The sequence below is a fragment of the Carassius auratus genome, chromosome 29, assembly GCF_003368295.1.
Source record: "Carassius auratus strain Wakin chromosome 29, ASM336829v1, whole genome shotgun sequence".
In the NCBI taxonomy this organism is placed as follows: domain Eukaryota; kingdom Metazoa; phylum Chordata; class Actinopteri; order Cypriniformes; family Cyprinidae; genus Carassius; species Carassius auratus.
The window spans coordinates 18094238-18114076 of NC_039271.1; the positions used below are offsets into that span (position 1 = coordinate 18094238).

At 37.0% G+C, this 19839-nt stretch overlaps 2 protein-coding genes across 4 annotated transcripts; both read right to left on the reverse strand.

Moving 5' to 3' along the window:
• Positions 1 to 269: 269 nt before the first annotated feature.
• LOC113048257 (SCY1-like protein 2) lies at positions 270 to 14805 on the reverse strand. Of its 3 annotated transcripts, none has more exons than XM_026209958.1 (19): positions 14708 to 14805; positions 11202 to 11397; positions 10832 to 10989; positions 8825 to 8969; positions 8234 to 8383; positions 7862 to 8083; positions 7542 to 7658; positions 7284 to 7409; positions 6865 to 7041; positions 6640 to 6651; positions 5678 to 5800; positions 5352 to 5465; positions 5097 to 5229; positions 4843 to 4961; positions 4610 to 4710; positions 4374 to 4452; positions 4177 to 4266; positions 3923 to 4042; positions 270 to 2639 (listed from the first exon to the last, which is right to left on the reverse strand). In XM_026209958.1, exons 2-19 carry the CDS (start codon positions 11376 to 11378, stop codon positions 2010 to 2012), a joined length of 2793 nt encoding a protein of 930 aa, XP_026065743.1. In that variant the 5' UTR covers positions 11379 to 11397; positions 14708 to 14805; the 3' UTR covers positions 270 to 2009. The 3 variants fall into 3 exon arrangements, with proteins under 3 accessions (XP_026065743.1, XP_026065742.1, XP_026065744.1); XM_026209957.1 differs by lacking the exon at positions 14708 to 14805 and adding an exon at positions 13441 to 13567; XM_026209959.1 differs by lacking the exons at positions 6640 to 6651; positions 14708 to 14805 and adding an exon at positions 13441 to 13567.
• Positions 13848 to 19704, reverse strand: depdc4 (DEP domain containing 4). The gene is made up of 9 exons (XM_026209961.1): positions 19387 to 19704; positions 17656 to 18055; positions 17435 to 17586; positions 16603 to 16795; positions 16289 to 16515; positions 16061 to 16203; positions 15155 to 15280; positions 14987 to 15065; positions 13848 to 14906 (listed from the first exon to the last, which is right to left on the reverse strand). The coding sequence occupies exons 1-9, from the start codon at positions 19622 to 19624 to the stop codon at positions 14707 to 14709; spliced, it is 1758 nt and encodes a 585-aa protein (XP_026065746.1). The 5' UTR covers positions 19625 to 19704; the 3' UTR covers positions 13848 to 14706.
• Between the last annotated feature and the right edge of the window lie 135 nt (positions 19705 to 19839).

Here is a 19839-nt window from a genome sequence, read left to right on the forward strand (position 1 = left end):
TTTACATATAAACTATTTGTGAGGCCATATGCTTAAATAAAAACAATGCATGCTTCAATACATTTTTAAAAAAAATGACTGAAGTGAAAAGGTATTTCTCTTTAAATAATCGATTTATTTGATTCCAAAATCACATTTCCAACCATCCAGTTCACATTTTATTTTTAAATTAAAACAATCCAGATGTTTTATCTACATTAATTTAGACGATCTGAAAACTGCTTGTAGTGAAACACTCACACAGAAAGTTATTTTCACAGAACTGTTATTGCACAACTCTCCACATAAGGCCGCTCTCATTCCCAAGACCAGGAAAAGCATTCCCTTTGAATAAAACCTGTCTGGATATAAAAGATTCTCTGCAGGAAAGCCATTCACTTGCAACGGTATATAAAAAAAGTGGCAGTTCACCTCGATATACTGTACACTTCATTCAATCTTTTTTTTTTTTTTCAGAAATAATAAACATTTTGGTGATTTGCTGTGTTGCAGCGTGATATGGAATGACATGATAAGGAATGTAGTTGGTCACTTCTTACAACAGGAAACTGCCCATAAAATAAAATCACACAAACATAAAAAACAAAAATTAGACCACATGTAATGCCGTGGCATGATCCGTAACTTCCCCAGGAAACACAAAATGACATGATAATACAGTTTTAACAAACGGCAGAGAACCCAAAGGGAAACAGACACATCAGCCCTCATTCATGAAACACACTTCTTTTAAAACTTGGTCGTAGACAAGATGCTGCACTCAACTGAATGCTACAATTCACCATATATAGCTGCAGTTTAGGAAATGCATATTTTATCCCCAAATCTAAATGCGCAAATTGTAATTTTGCATACAGACACCTATTTTTTACTTTATACATTGACATTTTTGACAATTCATCTAATTTCCCACCGATTCTCATCACAAAACATAAGGCTCATTACCATAAAGTGATTTTTTTTTTCTCTCATTTTCATAATGCATAAATTTTTTTTCATCCTCATTACCATAATGTGAAAAAAATATTATTTTAACAATGAAAATGGTACATACACAGATGAAAGTAGTTGAGTATTGTGGAAAAAAAAATATGCAGTTTTGCATATTTGACTTTGTCTTTTGATTTCGGGATGAAATATGACCCTTTTTCAAGAGAGAGTTTAACAAACAAATTCACACACACACACACACACAAACAAAAATCAGCTAGGTGTTTCATGAATGAAGCTGGTGGATTCTGTTTTACACAAACATCCCAACACAAACAATCCCAAGATTCCCAACCTAATCTCAAAACCCAACTACAGTCATTGTTGTGGTGGTTTTAGCTCTATTACGTTTAGTGCACCTACGATATGAAGACAGTGTTGTTTCTTTAAGATATTGTATCTCAGTGGATCATGTCATCAGAATGAAACTCAATAATACAACATATACACAAATTATGGACTGCACCAGCTCTTGCTTTACTTATCGTATGACCGCTGACGAGGGAGAACACAACTGGGAGACTTCCTTTTGCGAGACACTATCCTAGGGGCCATCGATGATGTTTGTTCTGGTAAAGGAAGTCGACTCATTCAGCGTGAGGCTCAAGCAAATAGGAAATGAAACCAAAAAGTGCTTGAGTTGGTTATGCCCAGTTGTTACTCCTTTAGTATCTGAATCTTTTTTTTTTTTTTGTGCGACTGTTAAGTCAAACGATACAACGAACACAAGGCATCCACCGCCCGAAGCAGCTTTCAGTAGAAGAGCCCAAGCTTTCTGTAAAAACACGATGTTTGTTTGGTGCCGTCTGCTTTAGATTCACACGATGAGATGAGCTGACTGTCCGAGGGAGGCTCACCATTGATAACGGCTAAATAAAAGACAAAATAAACCAGAATATCTGTTTTGAACCCTTTCAAGCATACCATGTCCACCCGTCCAACTAAGTTTTGACTGTCATCTTCGCTGCTGATGTCATTTCATTTTGATTCCCACACAGCGGGAACGAAAGGCAAATGTTTTACCCGAAGAGGTCCTTGAGATCGTTGTTGACTGAAGCGCTTTGCTTCATCGTCCCAGTGTTCGCTGTTGAAGGTTGCGAGAAGTTCTGAGGGTTGAAGAACGGGTTTGCTTGCATTCCAAACCCACCCTGAACTCCCGCCATCCCCATCGGAGTCGCCTGCATGGGTGCAGGCTGGGAAGGTTGTCCTCTACCAAACTGATTGATCCATGGGGAAGGTGCAGTGGCTCCTGGAGCCGTTTTAGGGGCCATTTGGTTCATACTGACTTTAGGTTTGCTAGAAGTGAAGAGGGAGTCTAGGGCTGACATGTCTGTGGGCTTGCTGGGTTGGTTTAGGCTCTGGTTCTGGGTGAGGGCACTGAAACTGGGAGTGCTGGTAGTAGTGGCCATGCCTCCGTAAAGGCCAGGGGCAGCGGGTCTCATGCCCATTCCCATACCTCCCGCCTGGAATCCCATGGGCGAGTTAAAACCATTGCTGACGCCCATAGTGCCCATTCCACCCATAGTGGGTCCAGCTGGGAAGGTAGATATGGTGGCGCCCTGCATGGGCATCGTCCTGGTCCCAGAGTTCAAAGAGAGGGTGTTCACAGATGTCATGGTGTTCAAAAGACTGTTGGTCAGATCCTTCGCCTTCAACAATAAAATCAATAAAAGATATATGGAAAAAAATACAAAAATCGTAAGTTATAGTATGCACTTCCCAGAATCAAAATGAACCTTATTCACAGGCCATAATGACACACTTCCACAGTTGTTAACATTGTAAATGTAGCAAAGGTTTCATTTTTGTTAATGTACATTTATATAACCTTGGCATTAAATTACATGAACTAGTTCAAACACTGCTGCAAGACTGTTTCAGCTGAGGGAGTGACGACAAGTTTGACCAAAAAATTAATAGGTGTGTGTTAAGACTAGTTTTACTATAAAGAACTGAAAAATATTGTGAAAAATAGTGATTATATGAAAACTGTACATTTGAAGAAAAGATTCAAGCGAACATTTATGACCCTGGAGCACAAAACCAGTCTGAAGTCGCTTCTGGGGTATATTTGTAGTAATAGCCAAAAATACATTGCATGGATCAAAATTATCCATTTTTCTTTTATGCCAAAAATCATTAGGATATTATGTAAAGATCATGTTCCATGAATATATTTTTTACATTTCCTACCATATATATATATATATATATATATATATATATATAAACTTAATTTTTGATTATGTCAGATCCTATTGACCATACATCAATGAAAAGCTCATTTATTCAGCTTTCAGAAGATGTACAAATCTCAATTTCTGAAAATTGACCCGTATGACTGGATTTGGTCCAGGGTCACATAAAAGCAGTTCCAGAGTATGGGTCGACTGGCATGACGTTTTACTTCAGAAACCCTGCTGTTTAACAATAAAGATTATATTTAAAACTGCAAAATGAGACTCTCAGTTTCCTATAAAGATTATGTTAATCACTCGTTGGAAACATACAGTCTGTGATACATTTAATAGCATATCTTCCTATTTAGAAGTCACAAATACACAGGACTCAATGTATTCATGTATTCATGTATAAAATGGTTCAGGCACAAGGTGCAAAAATGCAGGTTATTAATCACATTTAAAATTACAGCTTTCTTTTTTTATGTATATATATATATATATATATATATATCACCTGTTTTCAAGGAATCTATTAATTAGTTTATTCTCGTAACAGTAACAAGTGAAAAATTAGACGACTGAACATTCTGATGTGACGTCCAAATTTCAACACTCCCGGTAGATATAAATGACAAACAGTACAGAGTGAACACTGACGTGAATATGGAGAAATTGACTCTGGTAATGAATTCAACGTGTGACAGTGACACCAGGTTTCCAGTGAGAGCTCTGTACAGTGTGTGTGTTACCTGCGGTGTCGTTGTGGCTGGTTTGATGCTCTGTGGAGCCAGTGGCTGCTGGCTTCTTAGTTTAGCCGCCTGTTCCTGCTCTTTAGCCAAACGCTGCTTTTCTTCCAAGGTGAGAGACACCTGAATGTACCACAAACAACAGTTAGCACATCAACCAGGTCGAAAGTCAACAACCATCTAAACTTCACAAGAAAAACAACACTCAGTTAAGCAATGCAGGGCCAAAATATCATAACTAGTTAAGACGCACTCACTCGTGAGGGTTGTGATGCAGTTGACGAGGAACCGTTCTCTTTACCATTCACACCTGCACTTCCTGAACTGCCACCAAAGATCTCATCAATCTATTATAGGGAGCAAAGAAAATCCCAATTGCAGTTAATATCACAGCATAGCCACATTTCTAAGCTGTGGCTTGCTTATGGGCCATTCAGCAAATGTGTTTACTCACATCTCTGACTTGTGTGGCCGGGCTGGGTGTGTTCTTAGTCTCTTCTGATTGGTTCATGTGGTTTGTAATGTTTAAACTCCTAAAAAGGACAGAATACTCATCGCTAAAGTCTTAGAATGGGAGCCGCTCAATGCTCATGTGAATGCAACATAAAAACAGAATATTGTTTTATTAATAAAACTGCATTATAAGAAGAAATAAACACGATGAACTGAGAAATAACCAAAAAAGGCAACCTCTGCTGCTCTTGCATAGCGTGCAGCTGCTCTAATTTGGTCTTATGCTCTGCCTCCAGGCGATTCAACATTTCCTTGATCACAGCCATGAAAGAGTTAAACTGAAACACATCAGAGACGGTTTAAGATCAGAAGCAGTGTGAACAGAATCTATGCAACCAAGCTGAAGTGAATCTGTGGATGAACAAAAACACCCGGAAGTTTGTGTGTAAAGCGAATGTGTGTTTTGTCACCTGGTTAAGGTTAAGGTTGTTATCGATACTAAGTGACACCAGATGTGGTAAACTCTTTCCAGCCAGGTGCTCTTTTGGGATGCCCAATTTCTTATGGGTGAAAGTGCACTTGTAGATGCCTGAAAAATAGCAAATTTTATATATTATATATATATATATATATATATAAATATATATATATAGAACTTTGTGTAGGAAAGTCTCAGTCATCCACATAAAAATAAATAAATTGTGACAAAAGAATAAAAAATTACCCAGAATGCCCATGAGCACAGCCGTCTCCCTGGATGGAATTTGTTGTAGGAACGGTAGAATTTCATCAATGACGTACCATTTATCCAAGTACTCCAGGATCTTGCCTAGGCACACCAAAGAGTTCACCCTCACCTGAAAAAGGGCAGCCAATGGAGGAATGAATCTTCCTTTATAAAAACAAACTTTAATAGTCCTTTTACAAACTGACATTCACTTATGTAACTGGAAAACATAAGAGGCGTAAGGACACAAACCGCTAGTGAGGATGTCTTTAAACAGGCAGATTTGATACGAGGGATAAGTGCATTCTTCATAGATGGGTACTCGATTAGATTGGCAAACGTGGGAATGATATTTAGACAAAGTTCCTGTTTAGAGAGAGAAAAAAAAAAAAAAAACACGCTGTTATGCTTTATTTTTTTAAATGTCTGAAATAAATGATTTAAGCTATTCAGGTGTCAAATTACACTGATGCCTGAAAATACATCAATTAAATTAAAATACTAATTAAACTAGAAAATCAAATTACTGTACTACATTTTTTTTTCCCCTCATCTAAACAAGTTTATGGTGTGGTCACCTGTATTTGAGTAGAGGGGGCCTCCACTGCTCTGTAAACCATGGGCAGAACACTGTTCTTGATGTCTTCAGGAGGCGTCTTGGTCAAAAGTAGGTCCATCTTTTGTAGAAATATCAGCAGGATCTGGATATACAAAAGAAGGAAATCGTTTGATTTCTAGAGACCAACAATATCACCAACATAGTGATATGAATCACTAGAAAAACAGAGAAAGCAAAACAAAACAAAACAAAAACAACGCTAAACAAAAAGAAAAAAAATCAATACAAACTTGAAACAAGAGCAAAATAAAGCAAAGCTAAATAAAACAAAACAAAAAACACTGCTGAACAAAAGGAAAAAAAACTTCAAGCAAGAAAAAAATAAAGCAAAGCTAAATAAAACAAAACAAAAACACTGCTAAACAAAAGAAAAAAATAATAAAGCAAAGCTAAATAAAACAAAACAAAAACACTGCTTAACAAAAGAAAAAAATAATAAAGCAAAGCTAAATAAAACAAAACAAAAACACTGCTAAACAAAAGCAAAATAAACAAAGCTAAATAAAACAAAACAAAAACACTGCTAAACAAAAGAAAAAAATATAAAGCAAAGCTAAATAAAACAAAACAAAAACACTGCTAAACAAAAGAAAAAAACAAAGCAAAGCTAAATAAAACAAAACAAAAACACTGCTAAACAAAAGGAAAAAAACTTCAAACAAGAAAAAAATAAAGCAAAGCTACATAAAACAAAACAAAAAAAAAACTACTAAACAAAAGGAAAAAAACAACTCGGAAACAAAACAAAAAAACAAAGCTAAATAAAACAAAACAAAAACAACCAAACATACTCATGAAAACCACATTAAACTATCCGTAGAAACAAACAAGTGCAGCCAAAATACTATAAATATAAACTTATAATACAAATGCAACGATGAAATAAACGACTACAAAGACAAACGTTCAAACCTCACTCACCATGTTGCTGGCCTGATAGCATGAAAGAGAGAAAGTGATTACATATTTGAACCTTATGGATTACACAGGCATGCGGCAGCCATTGCAAGTCCACAAGACTGCAAGTTCACATCAAGTGTGCCATTAATGACAGGGCCAGAAAGGTTAAGTGACAGCTTAGTCCTAGAGTATGTGAGCTAGTATGTGGAGTGGGATGAAGGATGGATCAATAGTATGAGTGTGTACCTGTACTGGCTCCTGCTGTTTGAAAACTGGGGTGAGGTCTGGGAGAACAAGGCGGACGTATTCCTCCTTTGTGCACTCTTCAGCGATGAGCAGCACATTTGGAAGAACAAACGGAACCATGTCGGGGTTCACAAACTCAGACGCGAGAGCCGGGAGGATTCTATATATTATCACTCTCTGAGAAGAGAAAAACAGTAGGCATTCAGCTTAGAAATAGAAATATACAGAGCTACAGCTAGTTTTTGCATGTTTTTTCTGCTGCAAAAGGGCTATAAAAAAAATCTAGGTATATAATAATGCCAATCAAATCCATATTTCTAGCTAGTTTTTTTTTGTTAAATGAACTGCAAATTGCAATAGGTGTTCCATTTCCGTTCCACTTTCATTCTGAATTACTTTGTGCACATATTTGTCCTTGCCTTGGGCAACTTGGGCAGAACTTTTGGGAGACCTTTGTAGAACTGAGACTTCTGTAAGTTATCCCGCTGGAAAAGCGAGTCGAAGTACTGAAGGGTCATCGCTCCAACATCATCGAAGAAGGGAATCTGAGCACATGTATACACTGAAATGTCAATTTCACTCTCAGTCACAGTCAAGTTTACATCATGTATGGTAATTCTTATTCAGTACAGATACTGCAATGAAAGATTAAAAAAAAAGAAAATAAAAGGTTTGACCTTTGTCATCTGGTCTGCGTCTGGACGCACGTTGGACGTGATGTTGAGCAACATCTTCACATGATCCCTGACCTCCTCTGGGATCTGACTCAATACTCCTGGACTTAGATGGCTCAGCTACACACAAGAATGAGGCTCATTTATATATCATCAAGTGTTGTGGCACTGCTGGTATTTTGAGGCTTGGGTACTGCATTACTACTATAGCTCTAGAAATGGGAAGTTCATCTGCCTTAAAATGTAATAGTTAATTCCACAATTGTGTGGAAGGCATAGCCTCACTGTCTCAATGTATGAAATGCATTGTGTGGACACTTCACCTGGTCCAGTTGTCGGCTGAAGCTCTTGAATATGTCCTGCTTGTTGACCTGAAAGACGGGTTTGCCTTCATTGAACACGGCGTGGATCAAGACGCCCAGCGAGTACATATCAGAAGCCGCGTCACAGCTGACGGAAAGGATGTACTCAGGAGCCACGTATTCTGGGTTCGGGAGGCAGAGAGGCGAGAGATTGGGGTCCCACTCTTTACAAACGTACTTGGGCTAAAAGACAGGAATACATGACATCTATGTTACGAGACAGAAGACAACAAGACGGCTCGCTCAAATTTGGAACAGAGAAAGCTGAGAGCGTTCAAGACTGCATTGTGTCTGTTCTTCGCGACTTTAGAGACAATAACGGCCGTTTCTAACCTCAGCGTCTGACGGGTTACTAGAGGAGATGCTGAAGTCAAAGCCCATGATCTTCCAGGCTCCGCTCTTATTCAAGATGATGTTCTCTGGACACAAGTTACCATGAACCATTTTAACCCCGCTGTGAAGGAACGACAAACCCTCCGAGACCTGAGAGAGACAACCAAGAGAGACAAAGATTTAAAAAAAAAAGATATTTCATGAGCTACAAAACTAAAAAAAAATAGTACATGTTTATTACACTTAATATTTATTTAAACTAACAGCAATTTTAATATTAAAAAAATATAAGTGTATTATAATAAAACATCGTGTTAAACATTCGGATGCATTATCTTGAAATTATTTATGCTGACTGCATTTATGTAAAAGATAATGCTGATGATAAATAACAAAAAAAAAGCTACATTTTAACTATAAAACTGTGTAAGAAATACAATTTAAATAGGAATTATATTTCTTAAATTGTATTATATACAAATATTGAGTAAAAATGTGTGCTAGACGCAGTTTCAAATTTTTCCCTTCACTTTTACCTGTGTCTGGGAGGCTCCAGCACCTCTTTTTTCAGATGCATAAGAAACGTCTCACCTGCAGTAAGCCGTATTTGGTCTCAACGTCGTAGAGTTTGTATTCTTTGATGTCTGTGGGAACAGGACTAGGGAGGTTGTCCCACTGGCCGAGCACATTGGCCAGACTGGCGAACACGGGCTCAGTGCAGAACGCCAGACAGTCTCTAGAGATCAAGAGACAGAGACATCCAAGTGAGGACCGCGATGACAAAAGCACGGAAAGTACTAACCTGGAGACATTTCTGAGCCACACTGCAGATACACATAGCCGTTTTTATGCATATTTCTAGTATTTTTAAAGCTAAAAAATAAAAGTAGAAAGTCTGATGGTCCATTTAAAAGAAAAAAAAAAAACAGTGAGCTGCCCACCAAGGCAACATTTTTTGTTTTCCCTTACAGGCATGTGTACCGTCATTAACGCAAATAAGAAACTTAATTTTGACCATAATCTAAAGCAGTATCACATGCATACTTGCTAAATAAAGCAATCCCAGAATGCACTACACAGAGGTTAAGGAAATTTTGATTTTAAAAATATTTTATCCAGTCCCAAAACTTTTAATGTTTGTGCTCATTAAAGCATTGAGCTGTCAGCACAGCAATGTGCTAATTTCAGACTATTGTGAGGCAGGCAACAATGACTGTTGTTTTATCACCAAATTCACTAAGGAGCACTATTGGTGTAGCATGTATGTATTGCCCCGTTTCCACCGCAGGAACTTTACAAAGGAACTAGGGACTTTGGCCTATGTATGATCAATAAAGTGTGTCAAATCAGTCACTTCTAAAGATTTATGAAAGTTAAGGCCAGTTCACTCCAAGAATGATAATATAGGGATACCTATAGCGATAACTTCATTAACATCCATTATAGTATATAATATATAGGCTTAATGATTTTTTCCTGCAATGTTGTTACAGAGAGCTAAGCTACTGATTGTTTATATTTTTTTATATCATTGTGTATGACTTCCATTGCAATAAAGTGATAAAACCATAAGTCTAACTATGTCTAACTAAGTTATATTCCAAATTTGAAGTTGATATCACAAAAATCTAAGTTCCTGTGAGATTCTGTTTAGGCGCTATACCAAAAATACAATTTTTGTGGCACAAATTCAATTTACTTTTTCAATTCCGTTTATTTCAGTCCTTACAGACAACTTTTCACAAATAAATAAATGAACATAATTTCCAAAAAAAGGTGTAGGCAGAAGCCTTGCTGTACAAATGCATATATTTCGGTCACGATATTACTTCTACCACAAAATAGTCACTAAATATGTAGCCTTTCCAACGATCTGCATTTTGTCATAATGAGAAAAAGGTTCCATGACCAGGATTCTATCAGCCACTGATTTTATTTTTTGTTTTTTAAATGCAAAATGATTTAATTGTATTGATTTGATCATGTTCTTATCTATTTCACCGCAAGTGTAAGAGCCCACTCACATGCTCTTCTGATTGGCTGTGATTTGTAATCGGTTTCATTGTGTCTTGTACATTCGTCACGTCTGGGTGTGAACAGACAAACTGCGTGTCGCAGAATCTTATCACATCATGTTTAGTTAGGATAACATGTAGACTGCAAGACTATATTCTGGAACGAAGCTTAAGTCTGACATCTCCTAAGAGATCCATGTATTATTCTGGAGAGATTTTCCACAGACGAACTGCTGCTTTTGATCTCATGCCTCCACACAGACACATATTGATTGTATTAACACAAGAGCCCAATCTTAAATAAAGAAAAAGCTCTGAACTTTTTTTTAATCGTGAGTGGATTTTTTTTGCTACTGAAGCTTCAGAGTCTACTAAAAGAAACTAAATCAAAGTGGATAAGAAATGAAGTGCATTTTCAATGAGGTAATGAGAAGACTCTGGATTTGTTCAAAAATTAATGAGCTGACCTAGAAAACATTTTCGACTACGCTTCCCAAAATGCTGTCCACGTTGACAGCTCACTAGGTTTTAAAGCACAGTTTGTCTCGTAGCATGTGTTAATGGGTGTTCACACTGTGGTCACCTGGACTCCTCCAGTGGATGCTGAACTGTGAGGAGACGCGGATGTCGTAACCGCGTCAGCTGTTGAACTCCTTTCTTCAGTGAATCAATGATCTGATCCTTCTCGAACTTCTGATAGCGATCGATGATCTTCTTATCGAACACAAAGACTGCCACTTCCTGGGGGAAGCAGAATGCAAATTTGAAGCAGTGTAAAATGTCAATGCCCATACATTCCATGCATTTTTTTTTTTTTTCAAATATTTGGATTTGTATTTATTTTTAAACAATATCCATACATTCAACTGCTCAACAGCTCTGGTTTACATTCCTGCAGTCAGCATGCCAATCACATGATCATGTCATATTATGTTTCATCCATATGAAAAAACCTGTTTGGTGGATTTTTTGGTGCCGTTGTAGATCCTCCAGCTCATCCCTGGACCCCCGCTGGCGATGTGTCGGCCCACCTCAAACTCCCGCGTCACAGGGTTGCCCATGACAGCACTGGTCATGTCAGCTGTCACCTTGGTCACGGTGCTCTTTAGCTTGTTTAGCATGGACTCCATGATTTTACTAACTGTCAACCTGCAACAGGACGTAAAACCGTATATGAGCTTTAGGAGTTATTTCATCATGTTGTCAGGCTTCTGGTTGGACAAAGACAGTGAACTGAACAGTGGGTACAATACTAGAAACTAATACTAATAAAATATTTCTGTTAACTGAAAAAAAAGTAGTAAAATAAAAATAAAATAATTTACACTTTTCACTTAAGTTTAGGTAGAAGCACTATAACTACTAAAACTTATAATGGAAAATAAATAAAAATGAATTTAAAAATTATATTTTAAACAAAGGATAACAACAACAGCTGATTGAAAATATATTTAAAAAAAAATAATAGTATAGTATAGTAAATCACACTAAAATAACACTGGATTATTTTATGTAACACTTACAAAAATATCTGTACAAAGCAAAGTGAATTTTGAACACTGAATTTTGTTCTACGTACAAACCGAACTGAAACACTCTTCAATATCAATTGTTGTGCTCCACAGAAGGAAGAAACACATAGTGCTTTGTAACAAGTGAATAAAATTAAAAGAAATTGAGGTGAACTGACTCTTTAAAAATGAAAAAGCAGTCCATAAAAACAGAAAACAACTCAATGATAACAACCGATTTTGAACCTGATACATTTCTTTATACAGACTAAGCGAGTACACCGTGAATCCATTTTCCAAACCGTGTTTTTAGCTTGTCCTGAATCACTAGGGTGCACCTATAATAAGTGTTTATATTCAGACTATTTTAGATTGCTTCGGGGGTACCGCGGCGGAGTAACCCAGTACCTTTGTGATTCTTCATAGACATAAACAGAGAGAAGTAGTTCCGGCTACGATGTTCTTCCGCAAGACGCAAGCAGTTCTGTTTATTAACCGCTAGAGCGTCAAAAGTTACCGACTGCAGCTTTAATTTGGCTCTGGATTTAGTTCGGCTAGGTTCTGAGCAGTAAACACACACAAAATAAAATAATAACATCAAAAACTAAGTTAATTTAAAAACTGTTTTTTTTTTTCTGACCAACTTCTGCATAATAAATGATAAATCAACATCTGTTATAACTAATATTATACTTACACGCCCCTACATTAACAACCATTAAAAAAGTACAATAAAATAAAATAAAAAAAATAAAACACTTTAAAATGCACAATAAAAAAACTAATAAAACATAAAAATTTAAACAATGATGCCACAAATAATAACTTAAAATAAAAATAAATAATACAATTAAAATGAAAGCTCTAAATACATCACTAATTAAAACTAAAATTACATTTAGGGGTAAGATTTAGGACATTACAGTGTAATTACACAAATAAATACTGGTAATAACTAACAACATACATAACTAAAAACTAAGAATATATCAATTATACTAAAATAACTGAATATTAGTAGAGATTACTACTAAGGTAGAGTATCACCACACATATTAAAAAAAATTGTTATAGACTGAAATCAAACCCTTAAATACTAAACATCAGGGCATCATAAAAGACTGAATTATTATGAATGTTTGTCATTTTACTGATATATAATTGTATTATTGTGATTCTTGTTATTAATCTCTGTGATTGTTGGACGGAGTGGTGTCAGAAGGGAGGGTGTGTGAGGTATGAAATATTAATATTTTCAACAATGAATGAGCGCGTGACAGGTTGAGACTCAACGAAACAAGTCAACAAGACTCTATTCACCACGCCAGCTTTTTCCTTTGACACCAAACAAGAACCTACAGAAATGTGTCTTGATTTATGATGCCTAAAAATCTGTCAAGGTAGGTTTAGAGACACAGCCAGAGACAATGGCTAGCGATGTAAACATGTTTCACAAAGCAACAAAACCTCAAAGTGTTACTTATGTATCGAATATCCATGAGAAATTATCTAAAACCGAAACATATTATTACCTTCAAGGTGTAATAATAACACACGACATAAGCTGAGCTAACATGCTAATGCTAATGAAGTGAAGCGTCGCCACACAGAAGTGATCAATAACCGCCAAACAGTTTTGGGATCAGTGTCCAGATCATAAACACGGAGACTTCAGCCTTACCTTTACACCAGAGGAGCTGACAGTGAGACTGAGTGAATAAGAGCAGGATGTAGACAGTAACAAAACCGTCAGCAGTGCTGGTGGCTAACAGCCTCCATAACACTTCATCAAAACACCTGAGAGATTCCGCGATGTGTGTGAACAGTCGAGGATAAAAGTCCTTCTTTTCAAAATATCTTCACCTTCACCTCTCATCTTTCGCTGAGATTTATTTGATTTCTATTTGGCACGCAAATACCGTATGTCATTATAATAATAAAGCTATAATTTGCCTTTCAAAATCTTATATTCCCTCTACCTAATAAAAACATAGTAGACAGACTTTCTTCAAATCGATCCCTCTGTAGCTTTCATAAATATTAAAATAATTTAACAAAATATTGTTGTAAGAAACAGGAGTCAGAATGTGAGTTTTGAACGCATTTTAATGAGTTAAAAATATCAGAGAATTAAAGTGCACCTAAAAAAACTTAATTCAAATCTAATGCAATTACAATCAGTCAATGTACCAACATGCAATTCACTTTCTTTTCAATTATTAATAAATACCATTAATATGTAACACTACAATTAATCCAGTGCATCCATGCATTTGTGGAGTTAAAATAATCGCAACTATTAAACTTCCCTTTGTCTTTCTGAATAATAATGCCTTATACATACGTAGTAACACCATACTATGCTACATTTTTCAATACAAATCCACTTGAAAATCAGAAGCACAGTAAAATCACAGAGCACAGTAATATATGAGGTCAGTATTAATTGAAATCATTTGTGCTTCAGTCATTGCCAAAAAAAAATAAAATACAATTATAATAAGTGATCCTTTCATCTGAAAATAGCATAAGTTGAAATCTCTACCTTTAAGGCAAAGATATCCATTTCTCGATTTCAAGTGCAGCTAAACTATTTCTAATAGCTTTGATAAACCTGAGCAAATCACACAATTCAAGTAATTCTACACAGAGATGTTCAAGATGATGCTGCCTTTTTTCAAAGCTCGTGAAAACAGCATGTTTACTAACCTGATGAAGTCTATGTAGTGTACAGAGCTTTCTTGATTATATTAATACTTCTAACAATTACGATACTTCTAATAAATCAGAGTCTAATTGCAAATGAAGTCATCTCCCTACAAACACAGTCCTGTAAATTTAGTAACACATTTCTAATCACTATAATTGATGAAGCCACTCGACTCCATAACCCAGATTAATAAAACACGTTCACGACTGTTTTTTTTAATCCTGTGTTCCTCGCTTACTAGAAAGCAGTAAAGAAGTGCTGGAGGAAAATCCCTGGGTGATGTTTCCGGAAGTGTTTGGCCAGTCGTCTCTTCTGTTTGACCGTCAGCCCGTCGCTGTGAGAGACGTGACGCATTAACTGCTTTAAACTATCAAGAGTGGCCTTATCTTTGTTGTCCTCGTACTGCTGGAGCGACACCTGCTGGCAGAAAGTGAACACTGCAAAGGCAAAAAAAAGCAGTTGTTAAATCGAATCGATGTGGAAATCAGTTTTAAAGGGAGATTGAGAGTGAGCTTACATGTTACATTATCTAGATCTCTTCCTTGCTGCAAGGTTTGTAGTGTCTTCCTCACAGCCTCAATTAATGAAGACGGTGTCTGGATATATGAGAGAAAAATGATTCAATATTCTGTGAGCTGCATATAACTTGTAGAAGAGACCGTGTAGGAGTAGAAAAGGGACGTACCTTAAAGAGTTGCGTGTGATTGTCTATGAGGAACAGCAGCATGCGCTCAGACTGGACACGGGTCATTTCTTTACTCTGGATCACCGCCTTCACAAACGTCTTGCTAACCAAAGCCCGGTTCTCAATCTGTCTCAACGCAAGCGTAAGGAGCCGCTGCATTTACATTATTCATTTACACATTGTTCCTAAATTCAATCATGTTAAAAAAAATACTTTCCAATCCATGAATTGCATTTACAGCTATTAGGAACGTCAAGTACAACATATTTCTTTCTCAATTATACTTTTATTCAGCAAGGACGAATCAAAACGATCAAAGGTGACAGAAAAATCTTACATTGTTACAAGGAAAATATTCTATTTCAAATAAATGCAAATGTATATTCCTTAAAGTATCCATAAAAATTTTAAAAATGATGGTTTTCACTGATTTTCAACTCTGATAGTGCTAAGAAAGATGTTTCTTGAGCAGCAAATCAGCATATTAGATTAATTTCTGAAGGATCGTGTGACATTTTATAATATATATAGAAATAGAAAACTTTCACGAGTTCACAATATTACTGATTTTACTATAATTTTTTATCGTAAGCCTGAGAGACTTTTGCACGGAATGCATAATAATAATGAACACATAATTACTGATTGTACAATAATCAGTAATGTATTCCAAACATAATGTGTTGGCTTTTAAAAATATTACAGGATGAATTCAATTCTGATAGTTCACTTAAAATGTTTGCGTAAATATATACATTTATAAAAGATTCCTAAATTGAGGAGAAATCGATGTATTTATCTTTAACTATTTCTATGCTGATACAAAACAAAGCAATAATAATATCTACTGTTTCACCCAAAAATTTGAATCATTTCTTTATGATACACACTGAACTCGTTGTTTACCTGCTTGTGCAGTCTGAAAGCTTCGTTATCCGCAGCGGCTGCCAGGAAACCCATCAGTCTGCGTAACTGGTCTCTGTCTGTGGACTCCAGCAGCTGTAGACAGAGCTGAGCTGCTCTCAGGGCGTCCTCACCTCTCCCACAATCTGACGAAGAACACACAACCATTCTACAGCCACCAACACAAATCATTTCAAGCACCTTTAGCATCCCACTAGCTTCTACATTTACCCAAAAGATTCAGGATTCCAGTCTGGATGTCCGTGTAGCGGCCTAACAGTAGCGGAGGTCTCTCGGGGCTGTTGTAATATTTGGCGATGGTGTCGAACAGCAGTCTCTTATGCTTCTCCTCCCCGGACGCTGCATTCTGCTGGAGGAGCTGCTCACTGGCAACAACGATGAACTGATCAGGGAACAGATCGAGACAGTCCACTGCCGCCTTCAGCCAAGAGTCCAACCTTCAGAGAGAGAAATGACACCGAGGTGAACCCACGCAGCAGCAGCCACGCATCTGAAAGTGCTGGTATCGAGAGCTGTGCACTGACTCAGGCAGGCGGAGACTTTCGGACACTTCGCGCTCCACGCAGGTGTTGGAGATGACCAGGTCGCCGTGCTCGCGCAGAGACGAGCGCAGGGGCTCCAGTTTGGCCGGTGAGGTCAGAATAGAGTCTAGCATAGAGATCTCCACCACCTGTAGCAACTGAAGTAACGCCTGCTGCCTCCAAACGTCCCGCACCACTGAGACAAACACAAGAGAAGAACTAGGAAAGGCTGGTCACAAATGGCACCTTCTTGAATCGGTTTGTCAATGGCTAAAACTCGTCCTGTAAACAGAACAAAAATAATACAAATCCTATCTTCTTAAGTGTTATATTTGGACAGTTTTGATCTTAAAACACTATATTTTAATCAAAAATATTGATGAGCTTTTCTTAACACAAACCTCCTGCAGTTCTTTTATGAATGATGAACACAATACAATAATAAAAGCAGACAGACCCCATTAAACCTCAAACAGGGTTCCCACTGCTCCTTGGTGATCATTTTCCAGGACATTTGTAATTAAATAAAAGACATGGATCAATTCTGAAGTAATATATTCCTCTCTACAGAAGTGTTTAACAACATGCAGTATATTGGCCATGACTTAACTGGAAAATCTGCTCTTTAATATGTCATCAGATTCTATTAAACCACAAAAGACTACATCAGAACCCTAAAAACAGCTATTGTGTTGCCCTGTGATGTAATTTAATAAGCCCAACTCCTAAACTTATTTACTATATTAACACAATGGGGAAAGTGTGTGTTCAAAATGATTCAATTGGAAAGGCAGGACGTCTCTTCATTCAAAATCAAAATGATGCGTAGTTTTACCTTTTTTTGAGAGGAGGCTGTTGGAAATTGCAGCACGGTTTAAATCCGAGGGGACAGATGGGTGCAGGTTTATATTCTTCAGTAGTCTCTCCACTCTTCTGTCAGATGATCCAAGAACCAAGGGGTTGGAGATGGTCTGCAGTTCTCCAAACCTACAAAGACACAACCTTAAGTTCTGCTAAAGAAACTTTGGGATGTGCGAATGATACAAATGTGATTACCTCGCAGTGGTCTTCCTCTTCCCGGTTTGTTTGTCTGGAGTCTGGTTCTCAGCGTAGGTCGGTTTGGTCGATCCGTCCAGGAAGCGGTAGAGGCTGCAGCTGGAGTCCTCAAAGGTCATTTCCTTGTCTCGTCTGAAGAGCTTCATACCGATGGGTTCGAACACCCTGGACTCCATTAAGGCCTGGCAGAGCCTGGCGGCTTTGAGACGGGACACTTCGCTGGAGCAGAAGTAGATGTTCTGCATGAGGTGGCTCAGGACTACATCCACCGCTTCGGAGCCGCTGAAGCAGTCATGATGGACGCGGAGGTGCTGTCTGTGGGGTCGGAGCTCCACCTGCGCCCGCAGAGCCTCGATGATGTTCTGCCACAGCTGAGTGGCCCTGAAGGGCCCAGAGAAACCTGACACGCATCAGGACAAAATCAGAGAGTCTTCAAAACACCATCTGATACACTGCTGTACCTTTTAAATACAATCATACTACAAGCCTACTGTATTATATTTGATAAATTCATTTATCAGGCTTCTAAACTATCAACATTCTTCTACGTGCCTTATCTCTCTTCTTCTTTTTTTTCTAAGTAAAAGGCCTTTTAGATTTTCTTTTGTAATTCGCCAAAATGTTCCTCCTGTTTGTTCGAGTGTTGTAATATGTTGATATTTACAGGGTTAATAAGGATTCAGTAATCTCCCATTTAAACAAAAAGATTAAAAAGTGTTAGAGTACAGTATAATAATAATAATATAAAATATTATATATATATACATATATACAGTACAGACCAAAAGTCTGGAAACCATGTTTTTGAAAGAAGTTTCTTCTGCTCATCAAGCCTGCATTTATTTGATCACAAATACAGAAAAATAAAATAATAGTTTTCTATTTGAATATACTTTAAAAAAATAATTTATTCCTGTGATGCAAAGCTGAATTTTCAACATCGTTACTCCATCCTTCAGTGTCACATGTAACATCCAGTCGATCACATGATCATTTAGAAATCATTCTAATATTCTGATTTATTATGAGTGTTGGAAACAGTTCTGCTGTCTAATATAATTGATCAATAAAAGGTTAAAAAGAACTGCATTTATTCAAAATAAAAATAAAAAAGAAAGAGAAATTTGTTTTGGAGTCAGATCATTTCATGCATGGATGGGACATTTTCCATTTATCATTAAAGTGTACTATTATTTCAAATCCACTCAATATATTGTATACACTAAACTTTGTTTTTACTTTATTATTTTTAATGTAAAACGTATCCAATATTCTGCTAGATTTAAGCTAATTCGAGTCTCCAAACACAGAAGACCATCCATAAACACCGAGCTGGCAAAGAGCCAGTGTTATGAAGCGTATTTTTAATGTAGTTATTTCACACTTTATTGTATTTTGTTAAACATCTGCATTACCAATAAATATTCAACTCGTTAGGTCACCACAGGAACTATATTTGACCGGTTAACACAAAAGGGACTCGGTTCATTTACATTCAAATAAATTACGTTAGCTATATTAAAACTTCTAGTTTAATCCAACACAGAAGGACCATACTCACAAATAAAACATAATAAACAACGTAAAGCACAGCAAAACAAACGAGCTCAACTGAAAAACTTGATAAGGATCGTGATTCATTTGGCGTAACTAGCGGAAACGTGCAGTTTACTAACAAAATACACTTTATATATATAAACATACGCGCGTCATATAACCATCTGTTTGTACCTGACAGTTGTTTATTCTCTCTAAAACAGTTTTGACTGTTCAGCCTTCTGAAGCGCGGAGTCAAATCCACCGCCATCACGGCACCGGAAATGGCGTCACACGCCCATCCTGTGACGCACATCGGTGCGACTGTGCTCTGATCTGAGATCAGCCGCAGCTCTGTGAGACTGAACTCGTGTTCTGCGCGCCGTTTGAATGAATCTGATCCTAGAACCCTATTACGTGTGTACGCACTCATTTACAACGCAGTTAGAATTTACGAGGAAAGTGGAAAAATAACACGATAACGCCCAACAAGTCTAAGAATATGAACGAAGATTACAATAGTATATAATTGAATAATTGTATATTAAATGTAAATGTAAACGAATTAATAATTCACATACTAAAGTTATTAAAATGACTAGTAGTATGATTTACTCTGCGGAATGCATTAATCATCTACTATTTTAC